General features: G+C 45.9%; 1 protein-coding gene across 3 annotated transcripts in view; it reads left to right on the top strand.

Annotated features, from left to right (window-relative positions):
• The window catches only part of LOC138492131 (uro-adherence factor A-like), a 1,977,591-nt gene that overhangs the window by 1,594,370 nt on the left and 367,218 nt on the right, over positions 1–16,003 (top strand). For all 3 annotated transcript variants that reach the window (XM_069619116.1, XM_069619117.1, XM_069619115.1), the window contains one exon: positions 13,337–13,471. In XM_069619116.1, the coding sequence (XP_069475217.1) occupies positions 13,337–13,471 (135 nt within the window). The remainder of the gene's footprint in view (positions 1–13,336; positions 13,472–16,003) is intronic.

Below are 16,003 nucleotides of genomic sequence, written 5' to 3'. Positions count from 1 at the left end.
TATCCACCCGGGAATGTTGGGATCCGATCCTCCTCCCCCCTCCTAACCCCCTCTCGACCCCCCTTTTCCTTTTCCAAGAGCCGTTAGAATCATATCTTATACGCCCAACCTTGCAGGAAGCTGCGCCCAAGAGTTAGACCTCCCCCCCCGTCACTTTCAACCCTCTTAGATTCTAATGAGCTTTCCCCGGCCTTCCGGGCAATTGTTCAAGTGGTGACCTGTGGGTTTGGATTCCTTATTGCGACCCCGAGGGCAGGGCCACCCCAGTCTCCATTGGTCTCTTCCGGGTCTCTCTTCTTTCCTCCTGTTTTGGGGTAAGGCTCCCTCCTGTCGGTGTTGTCGCCTCGTTCGTCCTCCCGCATAAGCGTGTCCATGTCCTCCTCCTTTGTGACAGTGAACCTCTGGCCTTTCCATCCGAAACGAAGGCATGCTGGATATCCCCATCTGTACCGCACATACCTGGATCTCAGCTAGTCTGTGACGACCCTCAGCCGTTTTCTCCTAATAAGCGTTGTTTGGGCCAGGTCTTGATATAGCTGATTTGGAGTAGATCGGAAGCTTATGGGTTCCTTCTTCCACGCAGCCCGCATGATATCTTCCTTCAGTTGGAACAAGTGAATCCGGGTTAGTACATCAGGAGTTAGGTTCTTATTGAGTTGATATGCGGAGTAGACCCTGTGTGTCCGGTCCAATATAATTTCCCTATTTTTTCCTGTGTCCAGGATTTGTCGAAACAGGTCTGTCACGTATTTTTGTAGATCGGACTCCATTATCGACTTCGGGATTCCACGGATCCAAATGTTATTTCGTCTGGACCTGTTTTCGGCATCCTCCTGTTTACTCTGGACACGTTCCATTTGCTGCTCTAGCTCATGCACTCTGTTAGGTAACATTTCATCTTCGTGGCCTTGTTCCGCTACCACTGTTTCCACCTCATCGACCCTCTTTTCTACCGCCAGGACCCCTTTGTTAAGGTCGGAGATAGATTTGTCCAGTTCAGCTGCACTGTCTTTAATGTCTTTTTTAAGCTCTTGCAACATTGCCAGCAAGTCTGATTTTCGGATAGGCGGGTCCTCAAAATCTCCCGGCCCCTCCGGGGGGGAGGGGGAGTGTGTATCTGGGCCATTGCCTGCAGTTGATTACGTTTCTGATTTTCCGCGGTCTGCATCAGGGCCTTGATGTCTCCAGAGCCCTGTCCTTCTGATTTTGTTGTTTGCTTGGACATATTGTTTAGTGTTTGATGTAGAGAAGTGTTCTCACTCGCTGTGCTGGTTCAGATCTGCCGAGCCATGTCTTATGTTGTTTGCCAATATTGCCCCCTGGCTGGTCTTCGGCCCCGTCCCCCACCAGGGGCAGTTCTTATGTATGGCTCCTTATCGATGTTGTGAACATGCCCGCCGCGTTTAGGGGTTTATTCATCCCCTTTACGGTTTAATCCCGGCAGGCCCACCGGGCTCCTTCTCTCCGCCCCATTTTTGAGGGCCTTTTGCCTCTGTCTAACTTCTGGGTTGTTTGCCCCTTGATGATGTGTCGCAGAGCGGTGTGCTCCCCTCGCCCTGTAGCAGCCCCTGGTGTGGCTGCTTAATAATTTTCCACCTGGCTCTCTGCTGCTTCAGATTATTGCTGCTTTTCCCCCAGATCCAGCCACCAAGAGACAGCGCTTCATTGCAGTCCGGGTGGCTGCTCGAGTATTACTCGTTTTTGCTCGCCATTCCTTACACAGATGTGTTGCCTGCTGATACTCTCCAGAAGACTCGGGCGGTGCCCTTCAGGTATCTTGAGGCAGCCTAAGTTTGGTTCCGGTAGCCCTCCTCTGGGCACATGCACATGTCAGTTTCTGTGTATTCATCAAGTGTGTAGCCAAGATTCTACTTTCTCTTCCTCCCCGGAGGCACGTTGATGGGTGAAGGATGCCTGCTCACGCCGCGCGTCCACCAAGCCGCCACCGCATTCATCAGGCAGCAGCCAGTGACTTGGGTCCCCGCCGGGGTGCAGGGCCACCCTGGTTGCTGCGCGTCCTACTGTTGTCCGCGCCCCTCGTTGCCCGCACAGCGTCGTATTGTCGATGTTTGTTCTCTGATTCGCTCTCTTTTGTTGTTAAGTTCGTAATAGTTTTTGCTCTGTTGTCCCCTTGTCCTTGTTTGTTCTCCCTGTAAGCTGTTTTCCCTGCTCACAGCGCTGAATGCCCTCCAGTGAGCTCTTGTCTGGCGCGGCACGGTTATGCCCAGAACGCACAGCGTCGCATGAGGCATTTGAGGTCCGTATCTGGACTGCGGGCGGCCTCTCGGTGCGCCCTGGGCAGCGCGGCCATTACTGTCTCCCGCATTAGACCCTACCGCCCCCCATCATCTCCTTACCCGCTATCCTGTCAGGATTGCTCCTCTGGATCCGACCAAAGGAGGACGGTCCGCGGGGCTTAGGGGGGGGGCCGGAGGGATCTTCCAACGCGGTGCTTCTGCTCCAGGTTCAGAGCCACATTCCTTTGTTCACGATCGTCAGTGGCTCCAGTCCGGGTGTCCTCCACACATTTAAGGATCCCCACAGGCTGATCTCTTCCTTTATCCGTGTCCTTATCTAAGGGCGATGAACTCACTTTTGGATGCCGCGGACAGCCTGGTATTTTTGGCTGCCATTTTGGCTGGGACTGTTGGGCTCCTCACTTTTCGGCTTGTAACTCCTCCATACGGGCTCCGCTGTTTGCCAGAGTTACACAGTCGGCTCCCTCGCTTTTCCGACACCCTCAGAGCTGTTTCTTCGGGCAATTAAATCTTATTAGGGGGTTTTGGGGCCTCGGGAAGGGAACGAAGTCTCAGAGCTCAACCGAGGAGGCATCCGATGGCGTCCTCGGCTGGCCACGCCCCCTGCCCTAGTCTGTTTTAAAGGAAATATCTGCACAACAGATTCACATTTGGGATTGCAGCTGTCAGAGTTGGAGGCTCTAGTTCTTTGCCTGTTGGTTATTCCACAGAGGTAACATGAGCAGGGACGTCATTTCATCAAAATGCCAGGGGTAGCGGAAGTGACATCACACAACCCTTGACCTCTGATGACATCACAGCAAGTGATGTCATTTGACCCCACCCCAAAGTGACATCACAGGAAGCGATGGAACATGACCTTTCATCCCTTGACAAAACAGGACGTGGCATCAAATAGCATTGTTTCTAAGTACACTATGAAAAATTGGTTAGATATCACTGTGAATTGATATACATTTATACAAGAATGGATTACCATATGTATCATTATTATTACCAAATTACTGTGAATGCAAGCAGACGTCCAGGCCAAACAATAATGTTAAAGGACATTTTTTTTTTTAATTTACTTGTGTATAGTCAAAAGAAATTGACTTTTACAAGAAGAAGACATATTGAGGCAAATGTTCGAGTGATTGGATGATATACATGTTTGACAGTACATTGTGGAATGTCGACGGTCGTTGTAGAATACAGACAGCCAGGGATGGATTCTTCTTGGCCTGAGAGAGATCTGAGAAAGCAAGTCTGACTTTGGTGTCGTTTTGTGTGCTATTTTTGTGTGGTTTCGATGGAGATCATCTTTGCAAATGCAGCTTCCAGTATTTTTGCAGTGGCCACTGACCATCTTGCTTTTTCTCCTGAGATCAGGTGGTACCACCATGTGTCTTCTTCCACGAGTACTGAGTTGGGCCAGAGTGGAGCCAAAAAGGCTGTACGTTCTGCGTTTACGATTGGGCAATTAAGCACCCAGTGTCGGACTGTTTCCTGGTTGTTCTGCGTTTTGCACAATCTGCAGGTTGTGTGGTTAGATTGTCCTCTTATCGCTAGGATCTCTCTAGTGTGTAATAGATGTAGCCGAACTCTTAGGAAGGTTTTTCAGAGTTTCTTGTCTGGAAATTTAATACAATAAGCCAAAGGGCTTTTCAGTTTGTTAAATGTTGGCGGGAGGTGTTTCAGAAGTTTGCTCACCCCTTACTTTTCACCTGTAGAAATCCAGCCTCCGTTTTTGAACTTGTAGATCACTCTTTGTGGGTTGGCTATCAGGCCATCTGGGGTACACGCCAAGTTATCCAGTTTAGTTTTTTGTTGGTCGGCCCAGTTCTGTAGGGCTTGACACTTGCTCATTATGACCTCGTTGTCGATGAGATTAAATCTAGGGAGACCGTCCCGTATCAAGGTCTTCATGAACAGTGAAATCGAAGACACACTGACAGTCGCTTCTAGTGACAGCAGTCCCAGCTCTCTTCTTACAGCTGATATCGGCACTGAGTTGGGGAGGCCAAGTACAGATTTCCAGAGGTAGCCTTCCAATTTCGGCCAGATTGAGTTCGGCATGGCGATTGTTGCCTCCATACCATATGCTAAGGCCGGTACTACTTTGCCTTTGTAAAAATTAATCGCTGGTAGGAGAGAGAATTTACCGAACTTTCTGTCGATCAGTCTCATTTGTGATGTCAGATTTTTTGTTTTGTCCCATAAGTATTGTTGCATTTTGGTTTCGATGAACCATCGATGATGACTCCAAGGTACTTAAAGTTTTGAACAACTTCAATCTGTGTTTTATTCAATGCCCAAATTTTGTCCGTTTTGCGAATCTGATGGTTTTTAGAAAGGATCATGCGTTTGGTCTTGATATTGTTTATCGTGAGGTTGTTTGCTGTCATGTATTTGGTGAGGTGGTCCAGCTGCCGTTGCAGACCTATCGGGGTCTGATCAAGCAATATCATGTCGTCCACGTATAGAATTCTTGACACCGCGATGTTTCCTATTTTCGGGGGAAAACAGCAGACAGTTTCTTCAGACTCTTTGTAGTCCCCTAAGAATTCCACAAACACGGCCGGAGCCAAAGGGCAACCCTGCTTGACCCCTCTTTCTTATGGAATTTCTTTAGAGAGCACACCTTGTCTGTTCAACCGGACACACAAATATGTCTGGGCATGGAGCGCTATTATTGGATCTAGAACTTCTTTAGGATAGTTCCAGGTTTTTAGCTTATTCCATAAAATGGTTCTGTCCACTTTGTCAAACGCCTGTGATAGGTCGATGAAGGCTGCGTGGACAGTTGGAGCTTCTTGTTTTATTTTTGCTTTGAGTATGTTTAGAAGGAATATGTTCACAGAGGTACTGCCGTTCTTTTTGAGGCCCATCTGGAAGTGGTCTGTGCCGGGAGCCGTTTTGCCCATCTTTGGAAATGCTGTAGTAGGAGAGTTGCAAACAGTTTTCCGATGATATCTAGGAGCGCTATAGGACGGTAGTTTGCCGGATCTTCCCTACTTCCTTTCTTGAAGATCGGGACGACCGTTGATTCGGTCCATGACGCAGGAATCTGTCTGGTGTCTCTACAGTGCTTGAAAAGGAGACTGATGAAGTCTGTCCATTCGTTTATGTGGTTTTTTAAGTCTATGTTGGTGAGCCCGTCATGACCTGGTGCTCTTGATGTTTTGAGCTTTTGAATGGCTGAGCTTATGTCTACTTTTGATGAAAGGTCAATCCAGGGAGACAGGTTGGTCTCGGGGTGTGTTGTCTCAGTGTTCAGTGGAGCTGCAAAGAGATCAGAAAAGAATTTATCCCATGCCGATTCTGCGACTGAGTTTGCCAGGTGGGTCCCCAGGTTTCCCCGTGTTGTGTTGAATAGGGCCCAGAAGACGCCAGATCTTTTGGTCGACAGGGTTCTTAACATTGTTTCTGCGTCGTTTTGATAAAGTGCCGCTTTGTAAGACCTGAGCCATGCTTTGTAGATTATTAGTTCTTTAGACCACGTTTTCCAGGCTAGTTCGTTGCTTTCCGCTATTGCTTTACGTTTTAGACTTCTCAGTCCCCCCTTTTTTACTGCTATTGTTTTGTCATATGCATGGTTCAAATTGACTGTAAGTTCGTTGCCCTCTTTTCGTTTGACCTTGTACTTGATCAAGAAGGTAATGTAGTTGGGCCTTGATGTACTCCCGGTGGTTGCTGTGTTGTCCCCAGTTGAGGCGTATTGCTTGGTTAAACTCCTTACACATTTGCTGTTGTCAAGCATAGCCGAGTTTGTTGAGTGTTAACCTCGACTGTGGCTGGGTAACGTTTGGTTTGATGAGAGTTCGAGGACCAGGCCATGGACAGCATGTTGTGGTCACTTGCATTCAAGGACATTTGTACCGCACAATGTGTTATTATTTAGTACTTACGCTTAAGCGCTTCATATAGAACAAATATACATACAATATTACCGAACCTGTGTTGGTACTCATTTATCAACCTCAGCAGGACGAAAGGCTGAGCTGACCTTGCCGGGAGTCGAACCTGCAGCCTGAGGATCAGACACACATTGCAGCAGCGAGCGTTCAACCCACTGAGCTATCTTAATGGCTATAGCTATCAGAAAACCAACCACTCCAGAAACAAAGAGCCACATGCTGCTGGCCACAGGCCAAGAGCCCCAATTAAAAAAATAAAAAAAATGTACATTTCTTTTTTGTAGGGGTAGCAAGGGAGACCACAAGGGTAACAAGGGAGACGTCAGGGGTCGCAGGTACAACGTCCCTGAACATGAGCTGGCTGAACGCCACATTGCGTAGACCCCACAATGCCATTTTAGCAGACCAATGCAACAATGAGTTATATGTGGCTGCAAATTTGAAAAATGATAAATTTACGGTGAGCGAAATCACGTCTGCCCATGATCCATCCATCACGCTCTCTGGGCACGACCATTACTGAAGCAGACTGTGTAAAGAGACTGTCAGCTCAAACTCATGGGAATATTAAAAATAAACAGAGGCACAGCTTTTGGGTAACTTTCTGAAATCACAGCATACTCTGTGAAAGGGTTGAAGCACATTCTGCAGGCTGCAATCATGCACTAATATTGCCGTCCTCCTCATCTCTACTATGACATGTAGGGCATGCATGGACACAGTCGTGGTTGCAGTGAATGATGGGCAGAAAAGAGAGCCACCTAATGCAAATGAAGATATACAGTGGATTGCACACTGACGGGGCTGTGTATCTGCAATGCAGAAAATGGCACCTTAACTTCAATCAATCGACAGGAAAAAAAAGTGAATTATTGCCACTTTCTTGCTATACATGTTTTCAAATGTTTTAAGACGGATGCAGCCCTATTTGGTCATCTCTTTATCAGTGTCTTAGTATCAGTAGAATTATCATGTCTCAGTCACCGCGAGTTCTAGTACTTTCATAGTTTAACCCAGTGGCCATTTTTACCCAGGGGATTGCACGAAAAGATCGAATCTAAAATGCCGAATGCACGTTTATTGTGCATTCGGCATGGTAGATGAGCTCGAAGCCCATAATACCGAACAGGGGAGCGGGGGTTTTCCCCCGCCCCTCCAGTTCAGAATTATGGGGTGCAGGGATGCCCCTGCATACATTAAAGGCAGTGCGGGGGACAAACGGGCCAAAATCCCAAAGGATCGAATTACAAAATACGGGCAGGTGGGCTCCGCAATTTTGTAATTCGATCTTTTGGATGCGTTATTTTAACGTACATCCTTTACCCAGTATTAATTAGCCTGGGAGTGTTATCATAATCCCCAAAGTACAACCTGCTGTGGGATTTCAACCATCACTGCTCAGGGCCAGAGCTTCATAATGTTGAAGGGGCTTAGTATAAAGGGTGCCTTGTATGAGTTCTGAGTGTGTCAGAGTGTGTCAGAATTCCAAAAGTATGAGAGTACCAGAACCACGGGATGTCCTTTGAATGGGCAGCTTGTTGAGGGATATCTGGTTTTCTACTTAACGTCACCTGCATGAGAGCCTGCTTCACAGCACATAGCTCAAGCTGTTTACCACTGACTTCTCAGGAAACTTCAAGGACTTGAAAATGCATGCTCACGTCACGTGTATGAATTTAGATTTACAGTGCAAACGTATGAATGTGGGCATGGTTGCAAGGTGATTCAAGTATTGTCACACCCTGGTGAAAGTGCAGTTATACAATGACTTTACACTCTGCCCCCTTTTCCTCTACCCGAGGATACGTGAGTTCCACCTCATGTGTGCAAGCAGTGCTTGCACATACTTGCACCATAATGTAGAACATTTGTGCAACATTTTATCATGTTCACATGTGTCCGGCATGTCAACACCTTAATGTTGCATTTATCACAAATACAGATGCAGGGCATGCACTTCTGATAGACCAACAATAAGCTGGCCAGCGACAATGTGTTGATGACCAAGAACAGCAGCGCTTAGTCACCCTTCAGGGAGAAAAACATCCTGGGGGATAAAGCTGAGCACTCTTCCACCATAAAAGCAACATCCCAATTGTTACATGCACTGCCAACACCACACCAGGTAATCAACGATTTGTAGATACCGAAACGAAAAACACCCTAGCTCACTTTTTGCTTTGCGCTGCATATTCATTATTGTGCTTGTTATATTGGTGAAGATCGTTTACTTTAAATTACTTAAAACAGGTTTGAAATAGTTACTGTGTGCGCAATTTGTGGTTAATTTGTACCAAACGCAGGCAACATGGGTTTCATGTCACTGTGCGCTTTATCAAGGTTTTTATTAGGCTTGACCATTCATCTTTCTTAAGGTTATGAAATATGGAGTGCAAAGCCAGAGAATCAGCTAGGATATTTTAATTTGGGTTTATTGCACATTATGAGGCATTCATAGCTGAGTTGGCTCTGCAGTGCCAAATTTTCAAGCAAAATCCTCTTAATCGCCCATGACAGCGTGATAATGCACTTCTGCTCCATTTTCCTCATACTTGTAGACACCATCATTTGGATATTCCCAAGCAAGCCTACACATCACTCATCCACACATGTTGGTGCCAGCTATGTATGAGGCGGAGGAAGAGTTGCAAGACTTCAAAACACAGATGTTGCACATACCCATAGTAGACAGTAGACCTTATTGAGCAATCCATGCTTGAGAGTGCAGGGGAAGTTGATGCTGGCTAGCTTACTGCCATCCCACCCATTGCTGCACAACAACCACCCGGGAGAGATATTTTGGGATTCCTCACTGACCTACAGTTCTATCCTGACTTTTGCACTTATGTGCGCTGACAACAGAAAAGATATTAGATGTAATGGAAGTGATTGTGCAGCAATGTGCCATCATTTGTGCCGGTGGTGTCCTCTACTGGCGGTGGCGCACTCTGATGGGCCATGCTACTCTGCCTCAGATGGTGCTTCCATGCTCACCTATTTGATTGGATTGTTACTGCCAGCCTCTACTAAAGGTATGGTTACTCAACCGATTTTTGTGTTAAGCCGATTGCACCGGGGTTTCCATCCGGGTGGGTAGTATCATGGAAGGTTTCTTCTTTTTCTACCAGGTGCACATTATTCTGTAATACGCACCATGGTGGAGTATTTCAGAAGGCCTAACTTTCAGGCTCCATATTTTGTGCTGTTGGTATTCGGCATTGTGTCCCATCCATTCTAATATGCCCTTGTTATGTCTTTGTAAGGTGTGGTGCCATCTGCCTTTAACAGTTGGTTTGCTTGTTGTAGCTCCCCTATCATCAAAGCAGCTACAGAATCTCCATGTCAATCCGGTGGCCTCTGGGCTGAATCTGCCTCCCTTTCAAGGTCAATAAAAAAAAGCTCCTGTGTCTTCACTGCTGGAGAATTTCTGTAAAACCATTGAGAGTACGTGAGAGTTCTGCACTGGCTCTTTCAACTCAGTTGTCATCTTTCCTCTCCTTTTATCTGCCACTTGACCAAGGATTTTAGGAGGCTTGCCAGTGGCATTTCCTCTGATGTTTATTGATACAAAAGAGTCTTAAATCTTTCTACAAAGTCCTAAACGATTTAAGGAACTTTATTATCCAATCGAATGGTTTAGATTGGGCTCCTTTCTCATAGCCTTCTCAAGGGGAAGAGGAGGATGGGAAATGCTGACCACCTTTGCTGGGGAAAATGGAAAACAGGGAGGTTAAGGAATTTGTCTCTTTGGCTGTCAGTGAGAAAAAGAGCACCTGAGAGGTGTCCTTCACTTGGGCTCTTGGCAAATAGACAGTGCTTGTCTTTCTACACTCCCACGAGTGGAGGTAAGCATATTAGGCCACTGTGGTAGGAAATAAAATTAATCTGGCACTACCTAAAGTACCTCTTGTAATAGCAGAGTTCAGTTCTGTGCTGCCTCATGACTCCTGACACTATAATGTGTCAGATTCATAAAACACGTGACTCAGAAGGTAGGTTTTATTAATTTAATTCCTGTCAAGTCCAGGTTGGTAAAAACATCTAAAGCGTCTAATGGTTTATGTGCAACTGATTAGAAGGTTTCTGTCTTGGATCCGTTAAGCAAAACATTTTAGGAATGGTGAAACTATAAAGTGACAAGGTTTGTAGTCTACTGGGATCACAGATCCGCCATGTAATCTATTGCTCCAGGATGGCATCCTGCCATCTTCTAATTCCTCCTATTCTGATCTGGAAGAGGAACTGGCTAAATGCCTATTGTTCCTAGGAGTTTGTCTATAGATGAAAAGGGCGTTCTATTACTGGAACAATTTATGCAAAATGGGTTAGGATCAGTTATGTTATAAAGGGTCTGGGAGTTTTTTCTCCTCAGTAGGGATACTGATCCAGGGCACACTTCTCACTCTTCAGAGATACAGCACCCCTCTCACTCCTACGAGATACATGTCCCTTCAACTGTCCATCAGTCCAAGGGTTTTCTTCAAGATGGGCGGCTCTCCAATTCCTTTGATTCTTTTTGCAGGTTTAAGGCTAGGAAACAGATCAGAACACTAAGCCTCTCTAGGTGCTGGTGTTTACTCACTCTCTGACCCTAGAAAATGGCAAGGCTTTGTGACTCCTTTATCTTCCTCAACACTCCTGGTGTATGGGGATGCTCAACCCGGCTGACTGTCGATTTGCTCTCTTCTGACATCCCCTTTACTATTGTGCTTTGGCTTTGTATATGCCTAGCACTCTGGGCACAGATCTTTCAAAATCTTTGGCTAGTTGTTCCTCTGGTCACGATCTTTTTAGCCTTTGAAAAGGCTGTGCTCTGAAATCACTTCATATGCCCCAGCTTTTGTGGGTCTGTGGCATCTCGAGTTTATAAAAGACTAAGCCGACATCTTGATTTCGGGTAGTAGTTCTGCTCTCTGCCGTTCTGGTCCAGCTTACAGTCTTTAAGCATTGCTCTGATGTCTAGCCACTTTACTGCCTTTCTTGTCCTGACTTCTGCTCTGGGTTGCATGGGGGTTTGTGACACTGCCTTGAGATGCACAAATATGCCACGATGTGGGGCCCTATGCTTTCCCACTCTTATTGCTACATTTGCTAATTCTTGTCTCCTGTAGGCGGGAGATATTGTATCCATCAAAGTCAATGTTACCCGAAAAGTACGTCATTTGTTCTTTTTTTCTCGTCAAGTAAGGGATTGTCATGATGACGCTTGGTATTAGGTAGAGGAAATACGCTGCCTGATTTATGTAATTTCATATCCACAATATACCAATAGGGACCTTTCATTAAAACAGCAACTACTCTCTTTTTATATGTGTGGCATATCCCAAATTCCTACAGGTTTGGATTGGGAAATCTCAAACCACACATCTTCCATAATCCATTCGATTTCATTTCACCTGTCAGCTACATCAAACACCTTCATCATTTGGGAGCCAACGCAGAGGAGGGCTCCCAATTGTGTTTTGTGTTGGTAGTCTGCTGCTGGTTACCTACCTATATATTTATTAACTTTATGCATTTAATAAAGGTTAGACCTGCATGGAAAGCAAGCAGAGTGCTATTCATCAGTTAGATTCCCAAATAAGTGCAATCTGTGTACAGAGGAGCTCATTTTCAACAAATGAGTAATTTGGCAGTCTGGAGCCGTCATGTGTTCACATACACACAGGCGGCCTCCTGTCAACAAATGTTCATCATTTGCATGGTGGAGTGGAAAAGTCCAGGGCAAAAGGCAGTGTACACGTTTACCCCACCTTTTGCCCTGCACTTTTCCACTGCGCTGTGCAAAGTGAGTAAATGCTGCCTGGCATGCTTGCATTTACGTTTAATGCATGCATGGTAAGCAGTGTTCACAGTTACAAATAAACGTTGTCCGACATGCAAGCATGTTGGTCCGCGTTTAATTGTAATTGTACACCACCGTTGTCATGCGAGCATGGCAGGGAGTATGAACAATAGATCCCTATGGGGTCCGCCTGCTTTATGGTGCACAAAGCAGGCGGATCCCATAGGGATCTCCAGCATTAGCGCCGGCATGAAAATCCATGCCGGCTTAAATGCTGGAGCATTTGTAAGATGGAGCAGAAGGAAGGTGGTGGAAATGCAAGTTGAGTTCCACCCCTTCTCTCTGGCATACAAAATAATTGAATATGTGGCATGGTGTGAGTGGAAGGCATTACAACTTTTATGCCCTTCATTCACGATATGCTACATACCAACATGAGCTCCATATAGTTTTTCAGCCTTTCATACACATAGTTGTCCTTAGCAACAATGGTTTGAAAATGTAATATCGCTTTCTCTCTTAAAACCCTCTTTTATAAAAAAAATAAATACCATATGAGTTAAATCGGCACACATTTATGACATGTGGGCTTCAACCACAGCGACAAGGTTTCAACCTGAGCGCCAGATAAAATGTGGGGGTTTAAAAAAAATAAAAAATTATACAGAATATTTTAAAGAGAGTATAGTTGGTACAAATCTGAATTTTCAATAGACCAAATGGGATTACATTCAGGGAATTTGGTAAGATAAAATACTAGTTTGGCTGCTTCCACCAAAGAGTTACATCTTTGTGGGTTTAATCCACTTAAAAAACAAGATGCAACATTGGACTGTAACTCACATGCTGGCATTTGTTATGTCCTCTGGGACACAGACTAACAAATATACATTATAACACTCAAGGGACTGTAGCAGAGTTAATTGTGTCTAAAGGTGTTTGCCTGCCCCATGTAAAAGATGTAGCTACATTTCATGTATACCTTACAAAATGTAAACGCACAAGAAGCCCTTTCTAACCCAGGGCCTCCCTGATGATATCATTGTAGTTTAAACTGACGTTAAGGTTTCATCTCTTTCAGCACATATAGGTTATGACTGAGCAGAAGCTTGCAGGCATCAGTTCTTCATGGACTTGAAAAAAGGGTACTGTGAATCAAAATATCTGGGTGACTTGCGCTAGGAGATTGGAGTTCCTCATGCTCTTGGAATTACTTCTTCTCTGACATGTAGCCCAAGCTTGTACTCGGTGTTTAGTGTTCTGTTAGGGCTTTGTACCGTGCTGGCTACAGAATCAGTATTGAGATTTGAGATGGTATATGCTAAATAATGTGTGCACCAGCCTTGTGATATGGACATGTAAAGCTAATTGCACTCTCAATTGCCCTTCTGCAGATCAGTGACAATGATAGAATGCCCTCAGACATCATAAGGGCAACCGCAAGAAGAAGAATCAGGAAGGATTCAAGTTTTCTTCATCATGAGGAGACAGCACCCACCTATAACTCATCATCCGATTTTACAATACAGGTATGTCCTTTTTCCCTGCATGTCCTTTCTCTCATGTTCTACATGTATCACCCTGTTGACATTTGGGTTCAGGAATGTAAGTGTATGTGTTTGTGTGCGTTGTGGCGAGGCAGATGAAGGAGTCGGACGACTTAGTGTCATATTTCAAGATTTTACTTAAATGTTTTAAAAAACTCTTAGCTATCCCTATCGCTATGAGGGAAGTTCCCTACCTAATAAACTATAGCCAAGAGTAAACATTATAGTCAAAAGTAAAAAGTCTGAATCCTAACCAAATAACTGTCCTTAGCACTTTGGAAAAGACCAACAAAAAGAAGGGCACCAGAAAAAGGCCTCTGCCTGGGACTTTCACCTGGCCCAACACTTGGATGCTTCTTCCAGTCAGGTTTCGCAAGTTCTTCTTCCTTTTGTTAGGCAGAAGGTTTTTATAAAGTACCAGAATGTTCAAGGTTTATCAAAAGTTCTTGGTAAAGCTTACCAATATTCAACACTTTCGTACAATAAAGTTCTTAGGCCTCTTCCTAGGCTCTAGATATCATTATTTCACATCTAACATAAGGTTTCCTGTTTCTCTAGAAAAACAAAATTTCTTTAACATTACTACGCCATTTCCCTCTTGGTGATGAACAGTAGGTTTGTCTAGCACTTACAGATTGGAACCCTCCAGCTTTGCTCTCTTCCCAATTCTTTGTATTATTTCACGTGTCTTTGACTTGTCAAAGTCCTTTTGCCATCTGGCAGGCTTGTTTTAGCAGGGCTTTGGTACGGCGGCTGCCTGTTCAGGGTTTCCAGGTTCCCGTAACCCTGTTGGCTTCTCCAGCTTTGGAAGTTAAAGTCTCTCAGTTTCTCCAGGCTCTCCAGAGCCCTATGGCCCTTTGATCCGGGATCCTGTAACCCTTGTGGCAGTCCACCTCCCTCAACAGCGTTACTTTTTCAGGAGCGTTCACTTCTCCAGCCTGCGATCTTTCTGGATGCACATGCTGTGAATATTGTCCAGCATTGGATCTTTCATGGATTCACATGCTTTGAATACTCCCCGTCGTCAGGCTGGGAACCTCAGTCCTTTTTAAAATAGCGTTTTCCCCTGGAAAACTTTGACACTTTTGTGTCCTATCAACGTCTTTTTGGGTGCTTAGCCACCACCCAATAGGACGTAGGGTATAAATAGCCCCGCCCCCGTGGCTTCCCTTCAGAATTCAACCGTCTCCAAAGTGTTGGGATCACCTCGTGCTCATTTTGATTCTACACGTACTGGTGTGTTGTGGTTGTTTTTTCCCAATGTCTTCGGGAAAAGCTTTGTTTCGGCCCTGCGCGACTTGCTGGCTGAAGAAGGTGTATGAAGGGGACGGGCAGATGGTTTCTAAGCGCAGACCCGGGGATCAAACCTGTGTTGCTCCGTGTCGTTTTGCTTCCAAGCCGAGCACGCTGCCACTGAGCTATCCTCCCAAGACAAATTGACAGACAATACCACCACAATGTTTTAGCAAGGGGGCACTCATTCCAGGGTGCTCTCGAAAGAAGCTCAGGAACTTTGGCACTGGGCCCTGTTACACGGCATCAGTATTGTAGCGTTTCATCTGCTGGGGGTGATGAATGTGCAGGCGGCCTCGCTCAGCAGAGAGGTAAACCAACTCCACGAATGGCAGCTGAAGGAACAACAGGTGTCGACGATTTTCCGAAAATGGGGTCGTCCTTCTCTTCGCCACTCGGGAGAACAAGAAGTGCAAGGAGTTTACCAGCAGGTGGCCTCAGCCCGGGTCTCTGGGGGATGCGTTCTCGTTCCCGTGGACGGACCGGTTCGCTTACACATTTCATCCATTTCCACTCATTCGACGGACACTCCAGTGGATTCGGAAATACCCATACCGTGTGATTCTGGTGGCCCCGTACTGGGCCAGGCAACCGTGGTTCTCGGACCTACTTCATCTTTCCGTAGCAGAACCGATTCGGTTGCAAGTGACGCCGGACCTTCTGTCTCAGGACAAGGGCGCTGTCTGGCACCACGATCCAGGGTCTCTCAGCCTGACGGCTTGGCTCCTGATTTCTCAGAGTTCGGCCTACTGAACATTTCTGGTGACTGTTGCCGCATTTTGGAGGCAGCTAGAGCTCCGTCCACGAATGTCTCCTATGCATGTAAATGGAAAAGGTTTTGTGTGTGGTGTAAGGGCCAGCCTGGGATGGACCTTTTGACATTTCACCGGAGCAAGTTCTTCCCTACTTGTTGCACTTGGCAAATAAAGGTTTGGCATTCTCCTCCATAAAAGTACACTTGGCAGCAATTTCTAGATTCACTCGGAAGCGGTATGCTACGCCTCTGTTTAGTGATCGTCTTGTCGAGCATTTTCTGAAGGGGTTATTTTGGACCTTTCCTCCAGTCAAGAAATTCCCCCCGGGGTGGAGCCTCAATGTGGTTCTGTCAGGTCTGATGAGGCCCCCGTTTGAACCTCTGTCGTCGACGCCCCTGCAGTTCTTGTCATGGAAGGTGGTGTTTTTAGTGCCCATTACTTCGGCAAGGAGAATATCTGAGTTGCA

Source organism: Ambystoma mexicanum, chromosome 10 (assembly GCF_040938575.1).
Source record: "Ambystoma mexicanum isolate Mex_15411 chromosome 10, UKY_AmexF1_1, whole genome shotgun sequence".
Classification (NCBI taxonomy): domain Eukaryota; kingdom Metazoa; phylum Chordata; class Amphibia; order Caudata; family Ambystomatidae; genus Ambystoma; species Ambystoma mexicanum.
This window is presented reverse-complemented; position numbering and strand designations above follow the sequence as displayed.